This window comes from Cimex lectularius, unplaced genomic scaffold, assembly GCF_000648675.2.
Source record: "Cimex lectularius strain Harlan isolate CLEC.00 unplaced genomic scaffold, Clec_2.1 scaffold146, whole genome shotgun sequence".
In the NCBI taxonomy this organism is placed as follows: Eukaryota; Metazoa; Arthropoda; class Insecta; order Hemiptera; family Cimicidae; genus Cimex; species Cimex lectularius.
Genome location: NW_019392741.1, coordinates 76,905 through 102,483, shown reverse-complemented (window position 1 = coordinate 102,483; position 25,579 = coordinate 76,905). Strand labels below are relative to the sequence as shown.

The 25,579-nt window shown below is 36.0% G+C and overlaps 1 protein-coding gene and 1 non-coding gene across 2 annotated transcripts in view; one reads left to right on the top strand and one right to left on the bottom strand.

The window, feature by feature from the left end:
• Positions 1 to 25,579, bottom strand: part of LOC106669909 — a 153,882-nt gene that overhangs the window by 67,438 nt on the left and 60,865 nt on the right. Inside the window, 20 exon segments of the mRNA XM_024227096.1 lie at positions 139 to 432; positions 509 to 709; positions 775 to 1,005; positions 1,067 to 1,312; positions 1,382 to 1,567; positions 1,631 to 1,902; positions 1,971 to 2,193; positions 2,273 to 2,506; positions 2,582 to 2,716; positions 2,783 to 2,905; positions 2,967 to 3,204; positions 3,350 to 3,483; positions 3,571 to 3,690; positions 5,749 to 5,991; positions 6,155 to 6,407; positions 6,472 to 6,587; positions 6,712 to 6,843; positions 6,916 to 7,032; positions 7,094 to 7,198; positions 9,800 to 9,992. Coding sequence (XP_024082864.1) covers positions 139 to 432; positions 509 to 709; positions 775 to 1,005; positions 1,067 to 1,312; positions 1,382 to 1,567; positions 1,631 to 1,902; positions 1,971 to 2,193; positions 2,273 to 2,506; positions 2,582 to 2,716; positions 2,783 to 2,905; positions 2,967 to 3,204; positions 3,350 to 3,483; positions 3,571 to 3,690; positions 5,749 to 5,991; positions 6,155 to 6,407; positions 6,472 to 6,587; positions 6,712 to 6,843; positions 6,916 to 7,032; positions 7,094 to 7,198; positions 9,800 to 9,992 — 3,796 coding nt within the window.
• On the top strand, positions 24,838 to 24,910 carry Trnad-auc. Its single transcript has one exon. It is a non-coding gene; the product is annotated as a tRNA-Asp (tRNA).

Sequence of the window (25,579 nt, the reverse complement as noted above, 5' to 3'; positions counted from 1 at the left end):
TAAAAATTAAAGTCTCTTTTAGACGAAGAAGAAATAAAAATAAATAAAATCAAAATACTAATGAAAAGGTATAGATATTTTCATAGATACAAACAAATGCTGACTAATAAAATTCAAAATCAAATGTTAAATGCTTACGAGGAACACAGACAAGTTGAGGATTCCCTATAAACAGCGGTGGGCATATACACAGCTCTCTCGACATATCACAAATTGCTCCAATACCACATAATTCAATTCCGCATTTGTTCTTACAACGGCCAGAAACACAAATGCTCGGTGGAGCACAAGGATTTGTCGAAGAGCAAACATCTGTTATGCATACACCTCCTGGGAAAGGATTGCCGTATGCACCTTCTGGGCATTTGCAAACAGGGCCATTGTTAGTTACGACACATTGAGCTCCTTTTCCACAAATAACTCCACTGCAGGCTAATAAAAAAAGTTTTGTTTGTTCAGTTTCTCATTTAACCTTTATTTTTATTTATTTGTTTATTTTTTAACTTACGTGATACACAGCCTTCATTTGGAGACTCAATGAAGCCAACAGAACAACGGCACCATGCAGCATGTTCTTCAGCTTCACAATGAGCATTTTTTCCACACGGTAAAAGTTCGCAAGGGTTGACGCACTTATTTTCAACACAAGTGAGTTCACCTATGCAATCTTGGTTTCCAGTGCACTCCTTCTTTCCAAGTAATCCTCTACCTGGAATAGTGATTTAATTCAAAAATTAGAAATGAACTCAAAATGAAAGAAATAATTTAACATACATCCTGTTTTGTAAGGATCCCCATTTGTTCCAGAAGGGCAAACACACTGGAACTTTCCATTCTGGTTTATGCACACTGCACCTTCAGCACACGGGTTCTCATCACATTCGTTGATATCAATGCATCCACCACTGACAGGATCAGGTTTGAATCCATTTGCACACTGACATTTTGGAGGATCGCTCGGAGAACATTTTGCATTAATACCACATGGAAATCTTTCACAGGGGCCTAAAAATCTCATGTTAAAAATATGTCAAAACAATTAATAAGTTTATCGGAACATAAATACTTTTGCACTTGTGCTTATCTAAGACATCGACAAAATAAGGTGGAGGGCAGACGCACTCCCCTGGCTGTTCACATATCTCATTAGCATTGCAGTCAACATTACTGGAACAGCGGATTTGACTAGGAGCACATAAATGCAATGGATCACCGTTGTATCCTTTTGGACAAGAGCAAGTAAAAGAACCATGTTTGTTTATACATTCAGCACCATAGCCACAAGAACCCTGTTCTTTACATTCATCCACATCTAAAATATAAACAAATTAAATATATTTGGGAAAAAAATTAATAATACATTTTTGGCTTTTATGTATACCTTCGCATTCTCCATTTTCACCTGCCTGCAGTCCTTTTGGGCAAGCGCAATAGCTCACACCACCTGCTATTGTTACACATTCAGCACCACCACTACACTTGTTAGTTTTGGAACAATCTGCCAAGACACATTCCTGTCCAATAATCTTGTATGGTGGTCGGCATTTACATTCCAAACTGCTGCATTCTGTTAATAATAAACGGAATATTGTTACATCAATATATATGTTTGGTTGAGTCGTGAAAATACCTTCACAGCCACTGTATGGGTTTCCATTGAAACCTGGTGGACAAGCACATTCATAACTCCCTGGGAGATTTTTACAGATTGCATTTGGCCCGCAAGGCTCTGCCTCACATTCGTCTAAATCTTTGCACTGTCCGCTCTCTTGTCGATAAAATCCAGTAGAGCAAATGCATACACCACTGTCAGTACCGGCAGAGGCCACACATATTTCTCCTGAAGGGCAAGGCTTTGAAGGGCTGCAAGTATCAACATTTCTGACCACAGAACAATCCCCTCTGAAAAATTGGGTTAATTTTAGTAATTTTCAACTAACAAATCAATACGATCGTAAAATAATAATTACTCGTAAGCATCTGAATTTCTGGAACCTCTTGGACATTGGCAGGAATATCCACCCGGAGTGTTTTCACAAATGGCGCCAATGGCGCAAGGTTGATCTTTGCATTCATCGATATCAGTACAACTCGGAGGGGAGCCTTTAAAACCACCTGAGCATATGCATTGTGCTTGCCCACCTAAGATTGTGCATTGTGCATTTGGCCCACAAGACATCGATTCACAAGGATCTAAAGCACAAAACCATTACCATGAAGTTTGATAGGCATTACTATTTGACCAATAAATTCTACTATAACAGATACTAACGTCTACAATCATTTCCAACATTGGGTTCTGGGCAAAAGCACCTCTGATGTTGGTCACAAATGGCATTACCAGGGCAATCATTGTCTTTTAAACATGTCACAACATGAACACATTTTGTAAATGGGTCTGGCTCTGGTACAGTTCCATTTGGACAAGTGCAAGCATAAGATCCTGCTGTATTCGTGCACACTGCGTCTTTACCACATTCATCTCCATTTTTACATTCATCAACATCTAAAATGTATTTTTAAATTAATTATCAATTTTATACTTATAAATCATGTTTTTATTATATATATATGTTTTTACCTTTGCATTCTACGAAAGCATTTCCAGTAAATCCAGGCTTACACTGACAACTGAATGTGCCAGGCGCATTTATGCAAACTGCATTTTCTCCGCATCTTCCATAAGGGCCATTAACTTTGTCACATTCATCAATATCTAAACGGAAAAAAACAAAAAATTCACATTAAACAGTCATAGTGCATGTAAATATGAAATACACACCAATACAACCGGCCGAGATGTCAGCTGGATTGAAGGTCCAACCTTCCTCACAATTACAGTAAGCGTCTTGACCTTCTGGCTTGCAGTATGCATGGTCTCCACATTTTACATCATCGCAAGGTGCTAGGAATGAAAATAAAAATTATTAAATTGTCTCGAAGGAAAAGAGGCTTACCGAATGTACCTTTGCAAAGAATTCGTGGGGGAACACCGACATAACCGGACTGACAGTCACAGCTAAATCCTCCTGGGGTATTTGTACAAACGGAAAATTGACCGCAGGGATCAGCTGCACACTCATTGATATCTTCACAAATTGAGCCAACTGCTTTAAAACCATCTTCACAAAAACACTGTCCCTCGATACAGTTTGCATTGTTTACACAGTCAAATTTGCTTTTGCAGAGCACAGTGACATCAACCTTAAATTATATTTAGTCAAAAATAATATGTGCCCACAAAATATAATGATTATGCAAGCATGATGATCTCTTAAAAGACAACTTTATTCAACTTTATGTACTAACATTATTAATTATGAAACATGATTTTTAAATAAATATGTACCTGTTCACAAGCAACTGATGGTTCTGGTTTAGCCATGTAACCTTGTGGACAGAGGCAATTATAGCCAGGGCTTGCATTCTCGCAAATAGCATTTGATCCACATGGTTTTTCAAGAACAGCACATTCATCTAAATCTGTTTAAATATTTGCAACAAGTTCGTTTAGTTTTGGTGAAAGCACACTCAAAGAAATATATACAAAATTATGTGTTGAAATTTCACCTTTGCATTCTGTATACGGGTCACCGGTATAGTCTTCATTACAAAAGCAAGTGTAGCTTCCAACTGTGTCTTTACAAATTGCATTTTTCCCACAGGGATTGTTTGCACACTCATCTATATCTATTACACAAAATAAATGCTATTAGTTTACGAAAATATATATTGTTACGATAACACACTGTTGTTTTTTAACTATTATGTGCAATAATTGATTGGGATAAAATAAAATTAACATAACATAGTTGTTAATAGTTGTGCAAAAAAGATATTTCATAGTGTGTATAAGTTGTTCATTTTGAAAATGAAAATATTTGATAATCAAAAAAGTGGCCACCCTTAATATTTTCAATTATCTTTTAGACAATCTTCCAAATATTATCTTACAACAATATTTGGTCTGTTGAATTTACAATTGGATTTTGTAAATAAATTTTCGAAGTCAATTTCTTCTTTGTTGGTTTTTCTGTAAAACCTTTTTTTTAAGGTTCCAGTAGTTTTTAAGTTGTGTCATTTTTCAGTTTCGAATTTGTTTGAGTGATGGTTTTAAGTGATACAGATTTGGCTAGAATCATAGCATTGTTGGAATATGGAAAAAGCAACAATGTGGCCAGAGTGCTTAACATTCCCAGAACAATTGTCCAAATGGTCTTCCATAGTCAACAAATACTGGAGGTTACTTAAGAAAGTGTGGATCAGGTCGCCATCGCATTACATCTCAAAGAGATGATCGTTTTATTGCTTTGAATGTACTCTGTAATCGACATTCTACCACTGTTTAGATCTAGCAACGACTTCAACAAGTTAAAAATGTTATTGTCAGTTTATGCTCTGTAAGGTGAAGACTTTCAGAAGCTGGATTGTGTGCGTGAAGGCCACTGGTCCAGAACTTCTGACAAGGCACAGAACAGCTTGGTTAAATTTTACAAGAAATCACATCAACTGGACTAAAATCTTGCTTTCGGATGAATCAAAGTTTTGTTTGAGGTTTCCTAATGGCCAAGAGAGGGTTTGTAGAACAGGAGAGTGAAATCTACCAGCAACATTTTCATTCTGGAGAAGCTATGAAGGTGTATCGTGTTATGGTTTGGGCAGGCATCTCTAGGGAAGGTCGCACCAACATGATTTTCATCGAGGTTTCCCTAACAGTTGTTCAATACATTGAATATTATCAAGATGTTCCTTATATGCCACTAATTGGTGAAGGTTTTATTTTTATGCATGACAAGGCACGGCACCTCACAGCTAGGATCGTTGGTGGCTACTCAGAACGGGATTCAATTCAATCTTTGGACTGGCCATCATGTAGTCCCGACTTCAACTCAATGGAACACCTTTGGGATGAGTTGTCGAAGAGGGTAAAAAATCACTCAGTGATGCCTAAATGCTAAAATTTACAGGAATTAAGAATGTTGGAGGAGTAAGAAAATATTCCACAGTACTACTTTCAAAACACATAAAACTGATGCCATCTCGAAGCAAGTGATCAACTCTGCAAGAGGAGGATACACTCCATACTGAATTGAATATTTTCTTTATTCCAATAACAATATTTTTGGTGAAATTGTTTTACTCAGTGTAATTGTTTATCTAATTATTTTTATTTAGCTATACCTTATATTTTTCATTAAAAATATCCATTAAAAACAAAAAATAAAAATTATAACGATTGCAAGTAGTTACTAAAAAAATGGGGGTGTCCTCTTTTTTGCCTATCAGTGTATAAATAAATATAAAAAGAGAAAAGAATAATAATAAAATTACCTCATGAGAAGAAATGAAGAAAAAGATTGCAGCTTGATTCCAAAATAAAATATAAGATCTAGAATTATAGATGGTGTAGAACATGCTAAGAGAACAAGCAAACAGTCGAAGAAAAAAAAAAGAAAAAAGTAAAAATGAGCTGAAACACAAAATGGTATATTGCTGTACAAGCATGCATTGCAGAAGCCCATGAAGCATTTTGAAATATGGATGTATTCATTATATAATAATATGTGAGAGGGCAGAAGATATTAAAAAAGTTACTTAGGAAATATGGGACATTTTGTCAGTATATTAGTATATCAACCATAGTTCCTAAATTAGCAAAATCCCAGTTTATTATGAGTTTTAATTGTTAGGAGAGTTTTAGATCCATATTTCTATAAAATAGGACTGTACAAAGTGTTAGTAACTGACTCTGGCAGAAGACTTGTGGATCTCCAGAAAATCCTGTTGGGCAAGAACAGGTGTAGCTGCCTGGACTGTTGACACATTTTGCATTCACACCGCAAGAATTGCTCCTTCCACACTCGTTGACATCAACGCACTCCTTTTCTGGAATCCCGGTGAATCCTTCTCTACACTTGCAGCTGTAGTTTCCTGGGGTGTTGACACAAAGCGCTCCTTTGCCACACGGTGATGAAGCGCATTCGTCTGTATCTTTGGGTTAGTCAAGCAATCATGTTAACACACCTCTCCATTTTCATTAGTTAAATGTTTAAATACAACACTACTTATATATACAAATTGACTAATCAGGATGAAAGGAATTGTGCTGATTTGTCACTTTTACTTACCGAGTAATATTTCAAAAGACACCTACCTGTACATTCGATGTAAGGATCTCCGTAAAAACCCGGTGGGCAGCTGCATTCAAAGCTGGAAACAGTGTTAATGCAATTTGCACCTGATCCACACGGGTTCTGGTCGCATTCGTTCATATCTTCGCATGATCCATGGACAGGATCTCCTGTGGTCCCGATGGGACAAGCACATTGGTAACCTCCGATTGTATTGCTGCATATCGCACCATGGCCGCAAGAGCCTTGGTACGAGCATTCATTTACATCGAAGCACTATAAATTCAACATTTTAGTGTGCAAAATGAACATGAACTGAATGCGAGTGATTTGGACATACCTCTTGAAATGGATTACCGTCATAGCCTTCTAAACAACTGCATGTATAATTTCCAGGGATGTTATGACAAACAGCATTATGACCACACGCGTGAGGATTGAGACATTCATTGATATCTGAAAGCACAAAGTATTCAGTAGTATATTACTACTTAGTATTAAATTATTAGGAAAGCGTCTTCCATTTTTAAAAGAGCTATTTTTTTTATATAGCAATGAATTTCATGAACCACAAATATACCTATGCATTCTTCCTCTCCATCTCCTTCAAACCCTGGCAGGCATTTACAGAGAAAATGAGCAGGCAGATTACAACACTCGGAATTAGCCACACAACGTGCTGCAACTGCTGGATCGTCACACTCGTTTACATCTGCAAACGCGACAGCGTGAACATAGCGATCATTTTTTTAAACATTTTTCTCCCAGTAGAAGAGTATTTTACCTTGACAATGGAAACCGTCTCCTGTATATCCGGGAAAACATGAGCAGTGAAAGCTACCCAACGTGTTAGTGCAGTGGGCAAACACGTCGCATGGTCGGTACTTACACTCGTTCTCGTCTAAAAATCAGAAAAAAATTTAGAACTGATAGGCCAAATGGGGAAAAAAGTTGCCACGTACCTGGAACTTCACAAGAACAGCCACCGTAGCCGTCATTACAGTGACATTGTGAGTCCAAACAAGCTCCATTCTCACATCTTGCCCCGGATTCCTTCGTACAGTCATCTAAAAGAAAAAACTATAGTTAAAAACATATATTTCTAATTTTCTAATGGATTTTTCTCCATTTATACTATGAAACCAATGATTGGTATTACATTAAATGAGTTTAATGAACAGGGCTAAATAATCAAAACCTTCAAAAATGTTTCAATTACATCTTCTTATTTATATTGTGTGGTGATTAGTGACCGTTAGTCGATGATTATTGGGATGGTGTGATGTAGGTTTCAGAAAAACATTTTCTTTATCGTGCCAACGTTTCGATCTTTATTGAGATCATCTTCAGGGCTCAAAGTGTTTGTTTTCTGCGTAGTGCCCACGCAACACGACATGCAAGAATGGCACAATTACGCAGAAAACAAATACTTTGAGCCCTGAAGATGATCTCAATAAAGATCGAAACGTTGGCACGATAAAGAAAATGTTTTTCTGAAACCTACATCACACCAGACCGCATCTCTCGATTTCCGAATAATCTTATTTATATTTTTGATTTGTTGTAATTATAAAGAAATCAAGTTGATTTAAGTTTCAATTATTGGCAAAATTCTGTAAATATTAGAGGTAGGTGAACACATGTTAGTTTTGTAAATATGAAAAATTAAAATATCCCGTTGTATCTTTATTTGGCGATGAGCAATGTCTTGTTTGAAGAACGTGGGACGTTCGAGGACCCGATTGTGCAACAGTTACGGTCTCGGGCCTTGGCGGAGGAGGAACAAAGGCGAACAGCCCCAATCAACTGGGCGGAAAGAGTGATTACTAATAAAAATTATCTGGTGTTATTCAATTAACGAGCTGAGCCAAGGTCGATTCAAGGGGCAGCGGTCCGTTATGCACTTCCGAGCGTCATAGCTGCATCCTGCAGGCCCCAAGTGCACGGGCCAATTGCATAACTGTTCCACGCCTTTCACCTTGCGTCGTGACGAGAGGGATAGTGTTAAATGGGCTTCATGCTATTTAAAAGTTTTTTTACAACGGAGATGGCGTGAAGCCAAATCGCACATGAATGAAACACTTAAACCTGCGAAAAAATGTACCGACCCAGTACAGTGTCGATCAGTTCTACATAGCATGTGTTCAAAGACAGAACTAACGCCACAAACTTTAAAATAGAATTTAAGAAAATTTACAAGAGGAGAGAAGGAGAGAGATGGATAGATGGGGAGAGAGCGACCGAGCGAGAGAGAGTGATGGCAGAGAGAGAGGGAGAGAGAGGGGGGAGAGTGAGAAAGATAAAAAGAAAGAGAGAGAGAGAGAGAGAGAGAGAGAGAGAGAGAGAGAGAGAAAACTGAATTAAATTGAAACCCTTTATTTATAATACTCGTAGATTTAGGTCATATTGGCCTTTTTTTGCAATCAACGAGAGAGAGAGAGAGAGAGAGAAAGAGAGAGAGAGAGAGAGAGAGTGAGAGAGAGAGAGAGTGAGTGAGTGAGAAAGAGAAGAGAGATCGAATGAAAAAGAGGAAACTAAAAAATAGGACGAGAAATAAAAAATATACGAGCTATAATAATAAGTAACAATAATTGGAGCCCTTAACTATTTAAAAAATTGTCAGGCGTCATAAAATTTAAAAATCCAAAATGTGATATTTTAAATTAAAAGGATCTTTCAATATACATGTAACATCCCTTAGAAAGAGATTCTCAAGAAAAAAAGAATACATTAAAATAGTAATAAATTAATGGTAATACAATATTGATTAAGCAAACAATAAATAAATAAAAAGGTGTACAAATAAAATTAGGACAAATGTAATTAAAATTAAATAGCCAGTAGGGAAATTTAATCAAAAATTAAAATAAAATCAACCTGGATAGAGCATGATGGGACAGAGGTTCAGAAAGGTAGATAACTGACTCTCTCTCCTCCACCAGAGAAGAAAGGTTGTAAAAACATTGCAATAAAAAAAATTATTATGTGTGGTATTTATTGACCGTTAATTATTATTTTGAGATCGTGAGATGCGGTCTGGTGTGAAGTGTTCTGGTGTTTTAGAAAAACATTTTCTTTATCGTGCCATCGTTTCGATCTTTATTGAGATCATCTTCAGGGCCTGGGATTTATAAACATTGTTTAAATTCCAGGCCCTGAAGATGATCTCAATAAAGATCGAAACGTGGCACGATAAAGAAAATGTTTTTGTAAAGCCTACGTCACACCAGACCGCATCCTACCATCTCAAAATAATCACTAAATTATTATTTTGATTTCTTTTCAATAAAAAAATAAAATAAAATAAATAATTAAAAATACTATTAATTCTTATTTTTATTGTTTATTATTGTTTGGAGGCATTAATTATAACAATTATATCAATCAATATTTTCAATTTAAAACATAATATACTAATAAGTATAAAATTGTTCCTTTAAAACCACTGAGGCAAGTAATATTTTACTTGTATGCTTAGGGCTTACTGCTTACTTACTTGAGAATGAAGAGCTCCTCTATTATTGTAAATTTTATTTTCACAGAATTGGTCAAATATTATATTCATTCTTAACTTTAAACGAGGGTGATGAGATACTAGGATATAGCGATAAACAGTACTTCTACTATAACAATACTAAACATAAAAATATGAGATATTTTTTACTTACTGGAACATTTCAGTTCCCTTGCCAATTCGTCGGATCCCCTGTAGCAATCGTTGGTTCCATCGCAAAGCCTTGACAGTTCGTAAAGTTGGAGGAAGTCCGTCGACTCGTTCACTTGACAGCCGAAATAGCCGTCCTCCAAGTTAAGAAAAAATATTTCCTTTTTTATTCCGAATCCAATACCGTGTGAGTCCGACTGAAACATAAAAGGTACACATTAAAAAAAATATATATGTGTGTCGTCAGTCATTCTAAGACCAAATCCCGAGGGTTAAATTTGATTCGCCGTAAGAAAGATCGGCATGAAAATAGGATTGATTAGGCAATGAAACGGCTATTAGGAGAACGGTTAGTTGGCTGAAAATAACAAGAGCAAACGTCTCAGTTCGCTAAATCGCTTACATAACACTCCAGCTTCTGACACAAAATGGCTAATACGCTGGAGCATTGAACAAAGATGGGTTTGCAAAAACAACAGTTTTGTATTAACTTCGAACCCAGGGAGTATGAAAAATCGAGATGAAACGGACCCCCATGAAGAATTGAGTTGGGTTGAATTTTATATCTAATCTGTTAAAACGTACTATACACCTGCTAAAATAAGCAAAATTCAATTTGATCTAAAGTTTAGATTAGAAAAATGTTTTAAGTTTCGTTAATTTAATAAACAAAAAATGTTTATATTGGAACAGTTCCTCTGGAGGTCTGCGGAGTAATGGACCCGCAGTATGGCCTCCCTTTCCTAGTCTTTTTGGTCTGTCAGAGCTCCTATTTTTCTAATCAATCTTTAAGATCCTTTATAGAATGAAGTAAAGCCAAAACGCGTACTCACAGACCAAAACAGCAAATGTGGGCAGACCAAAATGAACAGACCTAAGTTTATATGTAATCCATTACAGTTCGTGGTCTGATTGACCAATTAACTTTTTTTCAATTAATTAACCTTTATGAAAGGTATTGGTTGAGATGAAAAGTCAGTGTCACGAGCGGGATTCGAACCCACGACCCCCGGCTAAATACGCCGCTGCTCTAACCACTTGAGCTCTCGCGACTTCGATCCACTCGGAGATGGAGGGTTGATGTCCGAATGGAGCGAAGTCGCGATAGCTCAAGTGGTTAGAGCAGCGGAATATTTAGCCGGGGGTTGTGGGTTCGAATCCCACTCGTGACATTGACTCTTTTATCTCAACAATTTTTATCTCAATACCTTTAATGTAATCTCAAGTTTTAAAAGTTTATGGAACTGCCAAACGTTGCTGCTACTATACCATGAAAACTAATCGATCTAGATGATTATGATGATGGAGACTAGCAGTGGGGTTTTTGTGTTGTTCTAACACGGAAGACCTCTTGCTTATTGTACTTTCCTAGTTCCTTAGACCAGTGCAATCGACTCGATCCTTCTCCCAAAGAGATTGGTTATTGACTGTCGTTGCTACAATTCCTTTCCATGGGGTTTCTTTATTCCAGGTTATGTCTCCATTGAGCGGTGGATTCGCATTCGAAGATGATATGGGCGGCTGTTTCTGCCTCAACATTGCATAATCTACAAATTGGGTCATCATTGAATGAAGATGCTTTCTAGATGCCAATGACCGGTATACAGTCTTATCACTCCTCTCAGTTTAGCCCTCTCCATCTGTAGAAATGTAGGGTTGCTGAGGGTTCTTTTATCATAAGGTTGCTGTGTCTGTCACGTCTAGATTTTGCCCATTTCACTTTTTGTATATTTTGGAACCATTCTGAGATGGAGAATTATGTGTTCGTTTTTGTCATCCAAATTATAGGTTCTCGGCCGCTTTTTCATTACCCAAAATTCCTTTGTGTCCTGTCACATCTAGACCAAAAACCTTCGCTACCGTTTGCTCCGTGGGATGAGGTTCTCTTATGGTTTTAAAATACTATAAGATTTTATTGGCTTGAGAAAACTATCCCAACTAAAACCAAACTGTGCAAAAAGGGCCAAGTTCCAGACCACCTCCAAAAATATTGGTCTTTCTATCTAATGATATCTACACTGTGGCCAAGTCCATTCTTTTTTAGTTCATTTTTAGTCCATAACCTGAGAGAACTTAAAAGAAAAGAGAAAAGTTCCAGAATCCCTCCTAAGAAAGTAAAAAAAGTCAGCCTATCAAAGTAGTAATAACTACTTGTGGCCAACCTCACTTCACTCCTACTTTTATGTGCCCGATAATTCTTATTTTTATTGGTTAACACTTGGCCAGTTTCTTAATGACATCAAGACCATGTTTGCTCACACAGAAGAGATGAGTGAAGGGAAGGTAGAGAACTCATAAAAAAAGTTCCAGTCTTTTCATTGCCCTATGGTATGGTATGGTATGGTAGAAAAGGATACTAGGAAGCGGGGTTTGCACTCCCCGGGCACTGCAGCCTTCTGGCTTATTGTACCTTCCCAGTTCCCTAGTTTAGTCAATAGACTCAATCCTTCTTCTCAGAAGCATCAAGTCATTGACTGTTATTGCTGCAATTTGGTTCCCTGTGTCTTTTTCGTACGCTAGGTTAAACCTCCATTGAGCTGTTGCTTCGCATTCGAAGATGATATGAGTGGCTGTTTTCATCGCTGTATATACCCATGTTGTGTAGATGTTTTCTCAGATACCAGTGACCGGTTAGTAGTCCCACCACTCCTCTGAGTTTTGCCCTCTCCAATTGCAGCAGTGTTTTTGCCAATTTTGGTGAGGGTTGTTTCAGCATAAGTTTACTATGTCTAGCACCGCTAGAGTTTATCCACTTCTCTCTTTGTTTTGTTTGGATCCATTCTGCGATGGAGGAATCTATGTTTGTTTTTGTTATCCCAAGGATAGGTTCGGGGCCTATGTATGGTCTTGCAGATCCTCTTCTGGCCAGTTTGTCCGCCTCTTCGTTACCCAGAATTCCCCTGTGCCCTGGCACCCAAGATATCATCAGGTTGTTGTGTTCTCCCAGGTTTTGGAGATTTTGGATACATTCACTGACTAGTTTTGATGTAATTCTTTTACATGCCAGTGCTTTAATAGCTGCTTGACTGTCTGATGTTATGAGGATTTTTTTGTCAGTGTAACCTCTTTTGAGATTTTCCAGGACACAAGCATTGATGGCATGTATTTCTGCTTGAAAGATCGAAGTTCATTGCCCTATACGGGAAGTAGTTTGTAATTTTGATGATGAGACAACCCCACCCAGCCACCCCTAAAATGGAACTAATTTGAGAAAATTGCAATATTCAGATTTGTCCCTTTACTTACAATATAAGCCTTATCTTTCTACCAAATATCACGGTTCTGTCTATACGGGAAGTGTCTTATACGACAATTTTGAAAATAAGACAAAACCCTCCCCCCCTCTAAGGTGGTGCTAATTTTGAGAAAATTGCAATTTTCAGATTCTTTCCTTTACTTATCCTACATTTGTAGGTACATATCACATTTCTACTTATACGGGAAGTGCCGTTCAATTTTGATGATGAGACTCCTCCTACAATCGACATTAATTTTGGGAAAATTGAAATTTTCACATTCTTATCTGTTTTACAATATAAGAACTATCTTTGTACCAAATTTCATGTTTCTACCTATATACTTATAATTTTGATGGTGAGACTACACTCTCCCTCCCTATAGTGGTATTAATTTGGATAAATATTTACCGAATTTGACGTTTTTAACTATACGGGAAATACCTTATTTATATCAATATAATTTTGATGATCAGTGAGTCAGTCAGTAAAAAAATGCAAATTTTGAAATTCTCCCCTTTCGAAAAGGATTAATATTAAGTGATCAAATTTTTACAATGTCCTAAGCGGACTAATTTATGTTTCAAATTTCAAAAGCTCATCTTTGGGCGAATTGGTTCATGTAAAGATACACAGCGGCTTGCTGTAACTTGGCCAGCGCGCTGCCATGCGCTCAGATTTTCAAGGTACAGCGTTATACGTTATGAAAAACAAAATAGTCCAATGATTATCCTAGATAAGACATTCAGATTTTATGTCTTTCCTCACTCGTCGAATGTAGAATGTATAGGAGCATTATCACCATAAGACACCTAGATCCAATTATTTTACAGATGTATGCTATAATAATCTTGAGGTCTTTTGCATTTGAAAAGTCTTTAGCTTCAGGTGGCGAAGTGAATAATCATTCGGTATTATGAAAATGATTAGATTTGGATGTATTATTTTTTGAGTTAGGGCAGTGTAAGCTACTTTGATGATAGAAATGCTCATGCGTATAGTCATACATGCATGCAGAGTTGATTACATTCCATTTAGTTCATATTATAGTTCTTGTTTGTTACTTAGTTTCTTCTAATATGATCCTGATATGGGTGAAGATGATGAAAGAAAACATGATTTATACAAACTATCGTCATTTCTATTCCTGCAACTGATTAATGGCACTTGCAGCATATTGTACATTACATTCGACGTCTTCGGACCTCAATATGCTGCAAGCGCCATGAATCAGTTCTGTAGAAATATAAGTGACGATAGTGTGTATAAATCATGTTTTCTTTCATCATTGTTAATGTGGGTGAAGATGAATTTTTACAAATGATTTTGGCCAGAAAGATTAATAGCTTTTTAATACCATTTTCTACATTGAAAATATCTGTATATTTCAGGGTATGATTTATGTGTGGTATTTAGTGACCGTTAGCCAATGATTATTTGAAGATCGTGAGGTGCGGTCTGGTGTGACGTAGGTTTTAGAAAAATATTTTCTTTATCATGCCAACGTTTCGATCTTTATTGAGATCATCTTCAGGGCTCAAAGTGTTTGTTTTCTGCGTAGATGTGTCATTCTTGTCTGTCGTGTTGAGAGTACCCACGACCCAATTACGCAGAAAACAAACACTGAGCCCTGAAGATGATTTCAATTAGGTTGAAACGTTGGCATGATAAAGAAAATGTTTTTGTAAAACCTACGCCACACCAGACCACATCTCACGATCTTCAAATAGGTATGATTTATTTTTCATGTCTATTTTAGTGCAGTGTACTTATGAATTCATGGAGGGGGGGGGTTTGGAGCTGTGAACCCGAGTTTCAAGGAAAAATAAGAAAGGAATTAAATAAATAAAAAAAGGCGGTTAACCGGTATAAAACTGTTGATCCATATGTTAACGTTACAAGGTGGACCGGTTTGTCCGGCAAAACTGAAAGCTAAATGCCAAGCTTCCATTCTTGCCCTGCAGATTTTAAAGAAACAAAAATCGGCTTTCTTCGTTACGCAAGAACGAGGCTCTTGAAACCGACGGGTCCATCTCTGAGGAATGCGGCACCGAGGCGAAAACCGATTCGTCCAAAGGGGGTTGTGAACCGGTCAGAGATAACTCCAGCAATTTGCGGAATCACAATAGTTACGAGAGTGTTTGTTTTACGAATAAAGTCCAATTTGCATAATATCCGCCGGCGGGGATTTTACATGCTGTGTAATCAACAGGCTTTTATAAATGTAAAATGTAATCATAGCGATTTGTCGTCTTTTTTTCTTATTTTGTTTAAAGAAAGGATTAACGGTTTGAGATTCGACGTTGGGGGAAAGAAACAAAGAAACAAGTTTAAATTCGCTTGGAATAGGAAGTCGAGTAGGGGGACTAGACGAATATCCTGTGTTTAGCGGCCCGTTAGCCCGAAGGTCGCGGTCCTTGCTCTTAAACCTATCAACCTTGCACTTTCCTCACTCACTGGAAGGTGGCGATTTAGAAAACAAAACCAAGATTGTGCCTATTTTATCGAATAATGCGAGAATAAAAACGTTACAAAATCAAGTGTTTGACAGTTTACACACACGAGGAAATACTTTGAGCAAGGAACTTAACCGATGCAACGCCATGCGTCGCTACCCGACGCAAATCCAAAGACCAATTTTCCATAAGACTGTATTACCCCCGTGCACATCTGCCCGATGCTATGCAACGTTACCCTTCTCTACGCTATGCTATCCCACTGTCCAGATTTTCGTCGTGTACCATCGAGTACAGTACAAGACAAAAGAACCGGACACTCATTTTTATTCAAACTACGTATATTATTGTCGTTATATTAATTACAACATACTTATTTTAATGTAAACCAAATTAACCAAAAATTCATGTTTTTATTTAAAAAAATTAATTTAAATGGTTTGGTATGGCAAAAAGGAGGGAAACGTTCAAAAGGTGAGGTTGAGATGAGAAGTTAGTGTCCGAGTGGATCGAAATCGATAGTACAAGTGGTAGAGCAGCGGCGTATCTAGACGAAAGTCGTGGGTTCGAATCCCGCATGTGACATTGACTTTTTTACTCAACTAAAAACTTAACTGGTCAAGCGAACCACGAAAACTAGTGAATTCTATAGGCAATTGGTTTTTTTGTCTTACAAATCTGGATGAATGTACAACAATTTTCGCTTTTATTTTAGTTTATAACCTTAAAAAATTATATTTTAATTATTAATAATCATCATTTTTGAATAATGATTATTCATACTAAATCAACATAATACGCACACGTATGACATTGGCCTTTGTTCCGCGTATTCTTGCTGAATATCTAGAAATTCCTTTATTTAGTTCCTTTATGGTATATATTTTAAAATAATAACTTCATATTGAATACAGTGAATAAAAAAAAATACCGCTCAATCCTTTCAATTTGTTAACGATAAGCTTCTGAAGTAACAGTTAATTTAGGTTAAGTGATGATAGTAGTCGCATGAGACAAAGGACAATGCCATTCTATTAAACTGGTCGCGGTCGGCAGCTCTTGAGTTCGAGACGAGTCTGGCAAAATAAAAATAAGTGGGGAAAAAAAATTAATTACGCCCATCTCCTGTTCTCCTTGCTTCTTGCACTTCAAAATTGTGGAAGATAAGGTCTGAGATGTTGGCGTATATCCTGTTTCTAAAGGCGGCCCACGTCTCTTCGGCAATGCCCGATTTACAGAAAACCTTGCTCGTTTATTTATTTACTGATCGAAATCCAATATAAAAAGACATTTTACAATAACAAAAAAAAAATATATATGTATACACAAAAAGAATAAGGACATATATACATGGTAATATTATAAATGATAAATATAAAAATTCAATTCAAAAAGTAAAAACTGAACAACAACAAAAATAAAAAGACATAATTATTAAGTAAATTAAGGCAAAGGAAACAAAGCTGAAAGAGCATTGAAACTACAATATATAGGTACATATTTAATGAAAATAATGCTCTTGTTAGATATGTAATAAGACTAGAGTGCAAGATTTAGGTGAACCAGCAAATGAAATAAATTGTAATATACTTTTAACAGTAAGACATATAAAAGCAATTAAAAAAATATAAATTAGTAAGAAAATTCACCTAGAGTAGGGTTTTAGGAAATGTTTTTTTACAGATTGCACAGAAATCAATGTTATTGCAGTTGTTATTTTTGATCATCATGCAGTCTAGAGGAGAAGAGAGCATGCAGTTAAGAGCTTTGGAATTCAATATAAAATAGTTTGTGGGTTTTGAGAGAGTGCGAAGGGACGTGTAGCGGTAGTTGAGAGAAGAAAAAAAAAGAGTATTGGAAGATTGTTTAGTAATTTAAATACAAAAACAATATCAAAGTAATCCCTTCTTAGTGCAAGTTCGAAAAGTTTAAATTGAGAGCGGATTCTAGGGAGGGAAAGTTCGGAGGAAGACAGACTTCGTAAGAAAGTTTTTTTTTTTAAATTTGTGTGGTAATTAGTGACCGTTAATCGATATTTATTTAGAAATCGTGAGATGCGGTCTGGTGTGATGTAGGTTTCAGAAAAACATTTTCTTTATCGTGCCAACGTTTCGATCTTTATTGAGATCATCTTCAGGGCTTAAAGTGTTTGTCTTCTGTGTAATTGTGCCATTCTTGCGTGTCGTGGATTCGCCGCTGCTCTACCACTTGAGCTAATGTGACTTCTTCTGACACTGACTGTTTTATCTCAACTAAAAACCTTAATTAATTGCCTATAGAATATTTGACTGGCAAAATTAACTAATTACTTTACAACCAAAGATAGATAGGTAAATTAGGAAAATTTAGGTTCAGATTTTATAAGTGTATATGGTTTACACGACATATTTGATAATGTAATTTTTGGATCACCACTGAAAATGCTGTACGTAGTTTCTGGTCCGTATGTTCTCGCTGCAGCGTTGTTTTTGTTGCTGTTTTTGGCCAGATATAGCTAGACATTATTAGTGGGTTTAAACTCGAGTTCTCATTGTAAAAACGAAAATCTTTAGATATTCAGCGAGATTCGGCGGACCAATGTTGATCTAGTAGACCAAATTCACCATTTACTCGACAAAATAATATTATTATTGATAATAATGTTTTTAATTATTTTATTTGAAAATATGTAGGAAATCGATATTAGCATAATTATTGATCGAAATAATCAAATAAGGACTGATTGTATTGGTTTGAATTATTATTTTATATCAGCCTATTTTACGTGCATCTCTGTCCTTTAACAAAATTAACCACATCGTCATCAGTAGTAAATCTGAAATTGGCTTGGTTTGGCTTTTAACTAGTTAACAAAAAAATTCAATTGAAGCGAGATATTAGCGAGATTTGGCGGACCAAAGATCACTTGTCAACAGTTGATCTAGTATACCAAGAGTCACAATCTAGTTTACAAAATAATGTTATTTGTGCTAAAATATTTGGAAAATCGATTTTGCTATTATTATTGGTCGAAGTAATTAAATAATTCCTGAATAGATTGGCTTGTATTGGTTTTTTCATGAACACCGGTTGGTTCTAACCACATCTCAACCCTTTAACAAAATTCACTAATTTCGTGGTCCGCTTGACCAATTAATATATTACAATTAATTAAGGTTTTTAGTTGAGATAAAAAAGTCAATGGCACGAGCGGGATTCGAACCCAAGATCTTCGGCTTGATACGCAAAAATGGCCATTGAAAAATGGCAAAAAAGGAGGGAAAATTCAAAAGGTGGGGTTGAGATAGGAAGTTGGTGTCCGAGTGGATCGAGGTCACGATAGCTCAAGTGGTAGAGCAGCGGCGTATCTAGCCGAAGATCGTGGGTTCGAATCCCGCTCGTGACACTGACTTTTTTATCTTAACTAAAAACCTTAATCCTTTAACAAAATTTACCTTTAATCACTAGCAGTAAATCTGAAGTTGGCTTGGTTTGACTTTTAATTACTTTAAAAAGAAAATTGAATTGAGAATGAAAATTGTAAGCTATTTAGCGAGATTTGGTGGACCTAAGATCTTTTGTTAACAGCTAGTAGTCCAAAATTCAAAATTTACGTTACAAAATAATGTCATCAATGTTGACAATAATGTTAATTAATTTTTTAATTAAAAATATGTAGAAAATTATCATGTTCATTATTATTGGTCGAAATAATTTAATAATTACCGATAAGATTGATTTGAATTTCTATTTTCATGTCCGTCGGTTCTACATAAATTTCTGGCATTTAACAAGATTTATTTTTATCTTCAACAGTGGTAAATCTGATGTTAGCCTGTTTAAACTATTTAAAAAAAATCCCTTTTGAACAACGAAAATCGTAAGATATTTGGCGAGACAAGGCGGACCAAAGATCATTTATCGACAAGCAGACCAATTTTCCAAAATTACACTGGGAATGGAATTAATCTTTGGAAATAGCGTGTTTTGAATTGATATTAATTATGCGGTCCGTTTGTTTATGATACAGTTTAGACATCAATCGTGATTGCAGTAAATTTTCAGATGACATTGTCAACAGCCCGCCGATCAGGACTGTATTATCACGACTTGATTTTTAAACGAATCCAGGCTTTAGTGTGAAAGTGTTAAAATGGCTATTGTCAATTATCGCACATCGTTTTCGTAAAACACCGGCAATTTAAAATATTCCCTGGACCATCGACAATGATCGTCGGTCCGGGATGTGACGACCCTTGACATCTACTTTTCCTTCCAACCATCCTGGATTTGTGAGGGCGGCCAAAATTGTCGTCGCCTTCTCGTGTCAACGACCCCTTCCGTCATCCGAGCGACAATTGCCTTGGGACCAAGACTTTGAGTGTTCGTGTTCTCCGAAGAAACACCGGGCCCAGTAATTCCAAGGGTATTACATCCACATGGTTTGAATATTGAAGAGAAGGGCTCAATGGGCCTCATTAGAATAAGTAAAAAGAATCTCTGGGCGGAGTGGATCGTGATTATTCAATGGAATTCATGTAAAGAGTTGCCCAATCGTTAACACGGCACTATGTCGGAAGAAAGTTCGTGTAACGTATCAATTTAGTTAACTACAGTCATTTAGATCGGATTGTGTTAAAATGACAAAGATGCTAAACTTCATGTAATATACAAATTTCATCTGGACATTCGTCCTTCAGAACACGCTTTGATTTCCTGGTGCAGTTCATTTCCGTTGTGCATTATGCGTCGAACTTCCTCCTTGAATTGCCGTTCAACGATGATTTTTAAAATGGAGCCAGCGGATCCTTAAGTCAAATGTTTTTCTCCCCGTGTAATTTCATTCAAGCCGGCTTATCTAGGAGGGTTGTTTACTTTATCTTGGCAAACGGGCTCAGAAAACACAGGACATGGCATTCCATCGACTTCCTGTTCCAGTTTTCCCCTTATCGCAAAGGGACGAGACAGAACCTTTTTGAAACGAATCTTTTGTAAAATTTGGATTTCGATTACGATTCCAGATAATAAGACGATTTTTTAATATATTTTCTGATACTACTAAAAAAAATGTAAAAACCCAAGTCAAAAAAATATCGTCTTTATAATGGTTTTAGAAAGTTCAACAACAGGCCACCGACTGAAACCAAATTTTTTTTGGTTTATAATTTTTATAAATTACAAAATATGCATTTACGTATCTCTAAGACCTAAAAACAAACAGCAGCAATAAAATTCTGAAATTTGGCAAATATTCCAGATTTCTAAGACTTATAATCATTGCTGTTAATGTTAAAAGACTAATAAAAGAATCAATCTTTGGAATAAGCTAATTAAAGCAGAATTGTGTAAAGCATGAAAAACTCTGCCCTTTTCTCGGATAAAACAAGAAAAACTGTACTTAAAACAATTCAATGACGGGATAAAATGAGCAGCGTATAAACAGCGAAAATACACGTGCCCAAAACTACAATCGACATGCAAAAAACATTCAAAATTTAGTTAGCAGCTTGGTAGTTTCTGGTCCGTCTGCTTTCTTGTTGTCGCTTTGTGGATATTTAAGAATTATTAGTAACTTTAAATTAAATAAATTTTAATTGGAAAAAGGAAAATTTTTAGACATTCCGCGAGATATGGCCGAATAAAGAATAGTTTATGTAGTAGACCGAAATTCATAATTTACTTTACAAAGTAAATGTATTATTTTTGTCAAAACGTTATTAATAATTTTAAAAATTAAAGATATGTAGAAAATCTATATTGATATTATTAAATTCACTAGTTTTCGCGGTCCGCTTGACCAATTAATATCATTCAATTAATTAAGGTTTTTAGTTGAGATAAAAAAGACAGTGTCACGAGCGGGATTCGAACCCACGACCTTCGGCTTGATACGCCGCTACTCTACCACTTGAGCTATCGTCACGTCAAGCCGAAGGTCGTGGGTTCGAATCCCGCTCGTGACACTGACTTTTTTATCTCAACTAAAAACCTTAATTAATTGATTGATATTATTGTTGATTGAAATGTTGGAACGAAAATTTTTATAAATTCAGCGAGATTTGACCGGCCAAATAAAAGTTTATCTTGTAGACGAAAATTGACAATTTACTTACAAAATAAAGTTATTATTGTTATCAATAGCCTTATTACTGTTGGACGAAATGTTGCAACGAAAATTTTGATAAATTCAGCGAGATTTGGCCGGCCAAATAACAATTTATCTTGTAGACCAAAATTGAACATTTACTTTGCAAAATAAAGTTATTATTGTTAGGAATAGCGTTATTAACAATTTTTAAAAGTAAAGGTATGTAGAAAATCTATATTGATTTATAATAAATTGATCGAACAGTACCAACGAAAATTTTTAGATATTCGGCGAGATTTGGCGGACCAAAGATCATTTGTCAACAGTTGATCTAGTAGACCAATATTCACAATTTACTTGGCAAAATAATGTTATTTATGTTAACAATAACGATATTAACTATTTTTTATTACAAACATATACTTAAATATATATAGCGAATATACAAGGGCCCAATACTGCAATTTGAATAATAATTTACCTATTTGAAAGACAGCTTCTTAAACATTCAATAAAATTTGTACACATTGGATATTTAAAATAATGAAATAAAGAAAAAGAAACAACTAATTCAGTGAGATTTTATTTTATATATTTTCAAATTTGGATTTTTTTGTCGTAAGCTCAGTCATACAAGATGGCTTAATGTTGGGTGTGGCCAGCAAGGGGCCAAACAATTGTGCAATAGTTATTCATATTTTTTCTCAATTAAAATTCCATGAGCTGTGCCGGGATTCGAACTCAGAACCGCTGAGTGACAAATTGGAGGCAAGTGCGCTAACCACTCGGCCACCTCGGTCTCCTTCATACGCACAATATTAAAAAGAAAATACATCTCGTGGAATGTTCTCGCGTTCAATTTCTTCAATTTTGAATTATTTATTGAATAGTTGAATCTGTTTGCTCGAATGTGCAGAAGGTACGATGTATCAGCGCCATGGTCATTTCTGATCTGCTATGGGTCCGATAGTTTTCGCTTTTTCATCTTGACCGCACGCTTCACCGGTCGGCTGTTCATGGGATAATGCGCCGAGCCGAATGGGGGTCAGTATCTAATACCCTTTTGTTTCAAAAGTGCGCAATCTATTTTTTGATATTTTTGGGCATGTTAAAATTAAACTTTGATGAACAGTAGTGTGGTAGTGTTGGATTGGAGATGAGGAGAAATCATAATACGTCTGACAGACCAAAATGATCTGAAACGACCAAATTACATATTTATGTCTCATCAGAATTTAAAAAAAATCTCACATGGCAATCTCACAATTTAATAAACATATTAATTAACGTTAACACAAGTAAGACCGAGAAGGACAGTTTGTTCAAAAAGAACAAAAATATCTTGCAAGGAAATGACGCAGGATGGAATTTTGGATTATGCAAAGGTGTATTTCATAGAAAATACTGGTCATATTTATATGAATCACTGATTTTTTCCTTTTGGGACAGTTGGACACGGGAGAGAAAAGTGTGCGTCAAAGGCGTAAAGCACGCTTTGGAATAAAAAAACTTGAAGAATGAAGAATTACAATAATAATATGTACTTTGTAAGAAAATACTGATAATACTCAACCTATGTTATTAAGCACAAAGGGCTGTAATAAACCCTTAACGCGGGTGGAAAAAAAACCGGTGTCTCTGACAATCGAACAAAAGCTCCCGCGAACAAAGCAGCTAATTACCGGGATAGATGAAGTGAGCGGAAGAATTAATTTAACATTACTTTCAACGGGCTTGGTTACAACGGCTCGGCCTAAGCCCCCGAGCGAGTAAGCCCCTCTGTATATGTTAACCTAATAAGGCTGAGGATCCACCCACGTGAAAGGCCTTCGAGCCGAACAAACCCATTATTTGTCATACATCGTTTGGGTAGTTTGTAGGTCGAGTGCTCGCCAAGGCTGTGCGGAGGAAGCAGCCAATGTTTCTTCCTCTAAGTTAATTACAAAGGAATTTCATTTAAGCTTCATCGACCTTCAGATTGTAACGAATTAGTTTTGTTTTGTAATCATATTATTCAAATCTTATAAATTCCCTTGAATAATTTTCACCGCCTAAGACTTCATCGCCCAAGCACACATAAAACCTACATAAGACAAAACCGGCGTAAATATCAAAGAAATAGTGCAGAATTTTAGCAGGATTCTGCGCACATAGGAAATTTACAGATAAATACCATTTTAACAAGAAAACTTCCAAAAATCTCGCAAAGGTCTTGGCAAAAATGAAAAGGTTTCTAAAACGACTGCATCTGGATAACTAACTTCTACTGAAGATTTTTCTAAACAAAAGAAATCTACCTTTACCCTTGATACTGCGAGCATGGCTGGACCCGTCAAGAAAACTTGATTTTTCTTGACGTTTATCAACAAACATATAAAATAGTTTTGTAAATTTGTTTACAAAAGGATACCTATGTTAGCAAGTTAAATAAATCGTTGATTATCACAATTGTACCACCCAGTAAGAAGATCACTATTCAAAAGCTTATAATATTCCAAGAAAATTAATGGAATAAATTATTGTTTAAATTTCAATTATGTATATATAAATTTTATTGTTGAAAATAATCTCATAGTTTTCAACAATTTAAACATCTTACTTTCTATCTGCAATTTATTATGTATATATATATATATATATATATATATATATATACTACTCTAAGAAAATCAAATTGTTTGAAAATGGGCTCAAATAATTGACACACAATCAATGTGCTCTGTGTGTAAATTGTTTGAAGAGGAGAACTGGGAACATATATTTTTAAATTGTCCAATTGACCAACCTCAAAGATCCTTCTATTTAATGAAATACATAGATACTTATGTAAATAATAACAACTTAGACAAATTCACTAGTTTTCGTGGTCCGCTTGACCAATGAATATCTTTCAATTAATAAGTAGTTTTTAGTTAGTAATAAATTAGTTTTTAGTTGAGATAAAAAAGTCAGTGTCACGAGCGGGATTCGAACCCACGACCTTCGGCTAGATACGCCGCTGCTCTACCACTTGAGCTATCGTGACTTCGATCCGCCCGGACACCAACTCCCCATCTCCACCCCACTTTTTGAATTTTCCCTCCTTTTTGCCATTTTTCAAATGCCGTGTAATTTATTTGATTCTCGGCGACAACTGAAATGGCCACGGAGAGCTTTAGTGAAGATATACTTCATTTAATCTTTAATGTAATCAAATAGATTACACGACATTTGAAAAATGGTAAAAAGGAGGAAAAATTCAAAAGGTGGGGTTGAGATGGGAAGTCAGTCCGAGTGGATCGAAGTCACGATAGCTCAGCTGGTAGAGTAGCGGCTTATCAAGCCGAAGGTCGTGGGTTCGAATCTCGCTCGTGACATTGACTTTTTTAGCTCAACTAAAAGCCTTAATTAATTTAGACTTGATTTCTTGCTAAAATTTGAAGAAAAAAGCAGGTAACTGATATGTTCAATTTTATTTATGAAGTACTTAAATTGAGGGCTTTTATTGTCAATGAATGATGTTTTATTGTTGGGTCATGTAATTATTGATTTTTAGTTAAGCGCCATGTATTTGATGATGTATTTTCATTAGTTCTTACATGCTATTATTGTTGTAATTAATTACTTTTGTAAAAAGTGTCATGTCAAATTTAAGTTGGAAGATATCTTTATTTTGCCATTTGGCTCCCCCCTGTAATAACTATTGTTAAAATACAGTATTAATCTATCTATCTATATAGATACTTCAGTGGTCAGCTCATCCTGTCAATGGAAATGTTCGTTCTCATGACTTCTACAATACGATTCGTACTTTTTCCAGATACATTTTCGCCATGGTCATCTGCAGCCGAAATGGTTATCGGAGATCTAGCATTCCAGCTTGATTGTAAGTTCCTTCCTAGGCCTTCTGAGGTCTGATCCGCTCTGAAGATCCGGTGGCTACTCTCCGGTCCTTGGGAACCAAGGCCGCCCCTACAATGGTCCTTTGTCTTATCGAGAGTCGAACTTGTAAAATGTTTGTTTTATTTTTGAAGCTTTAGTTTCAA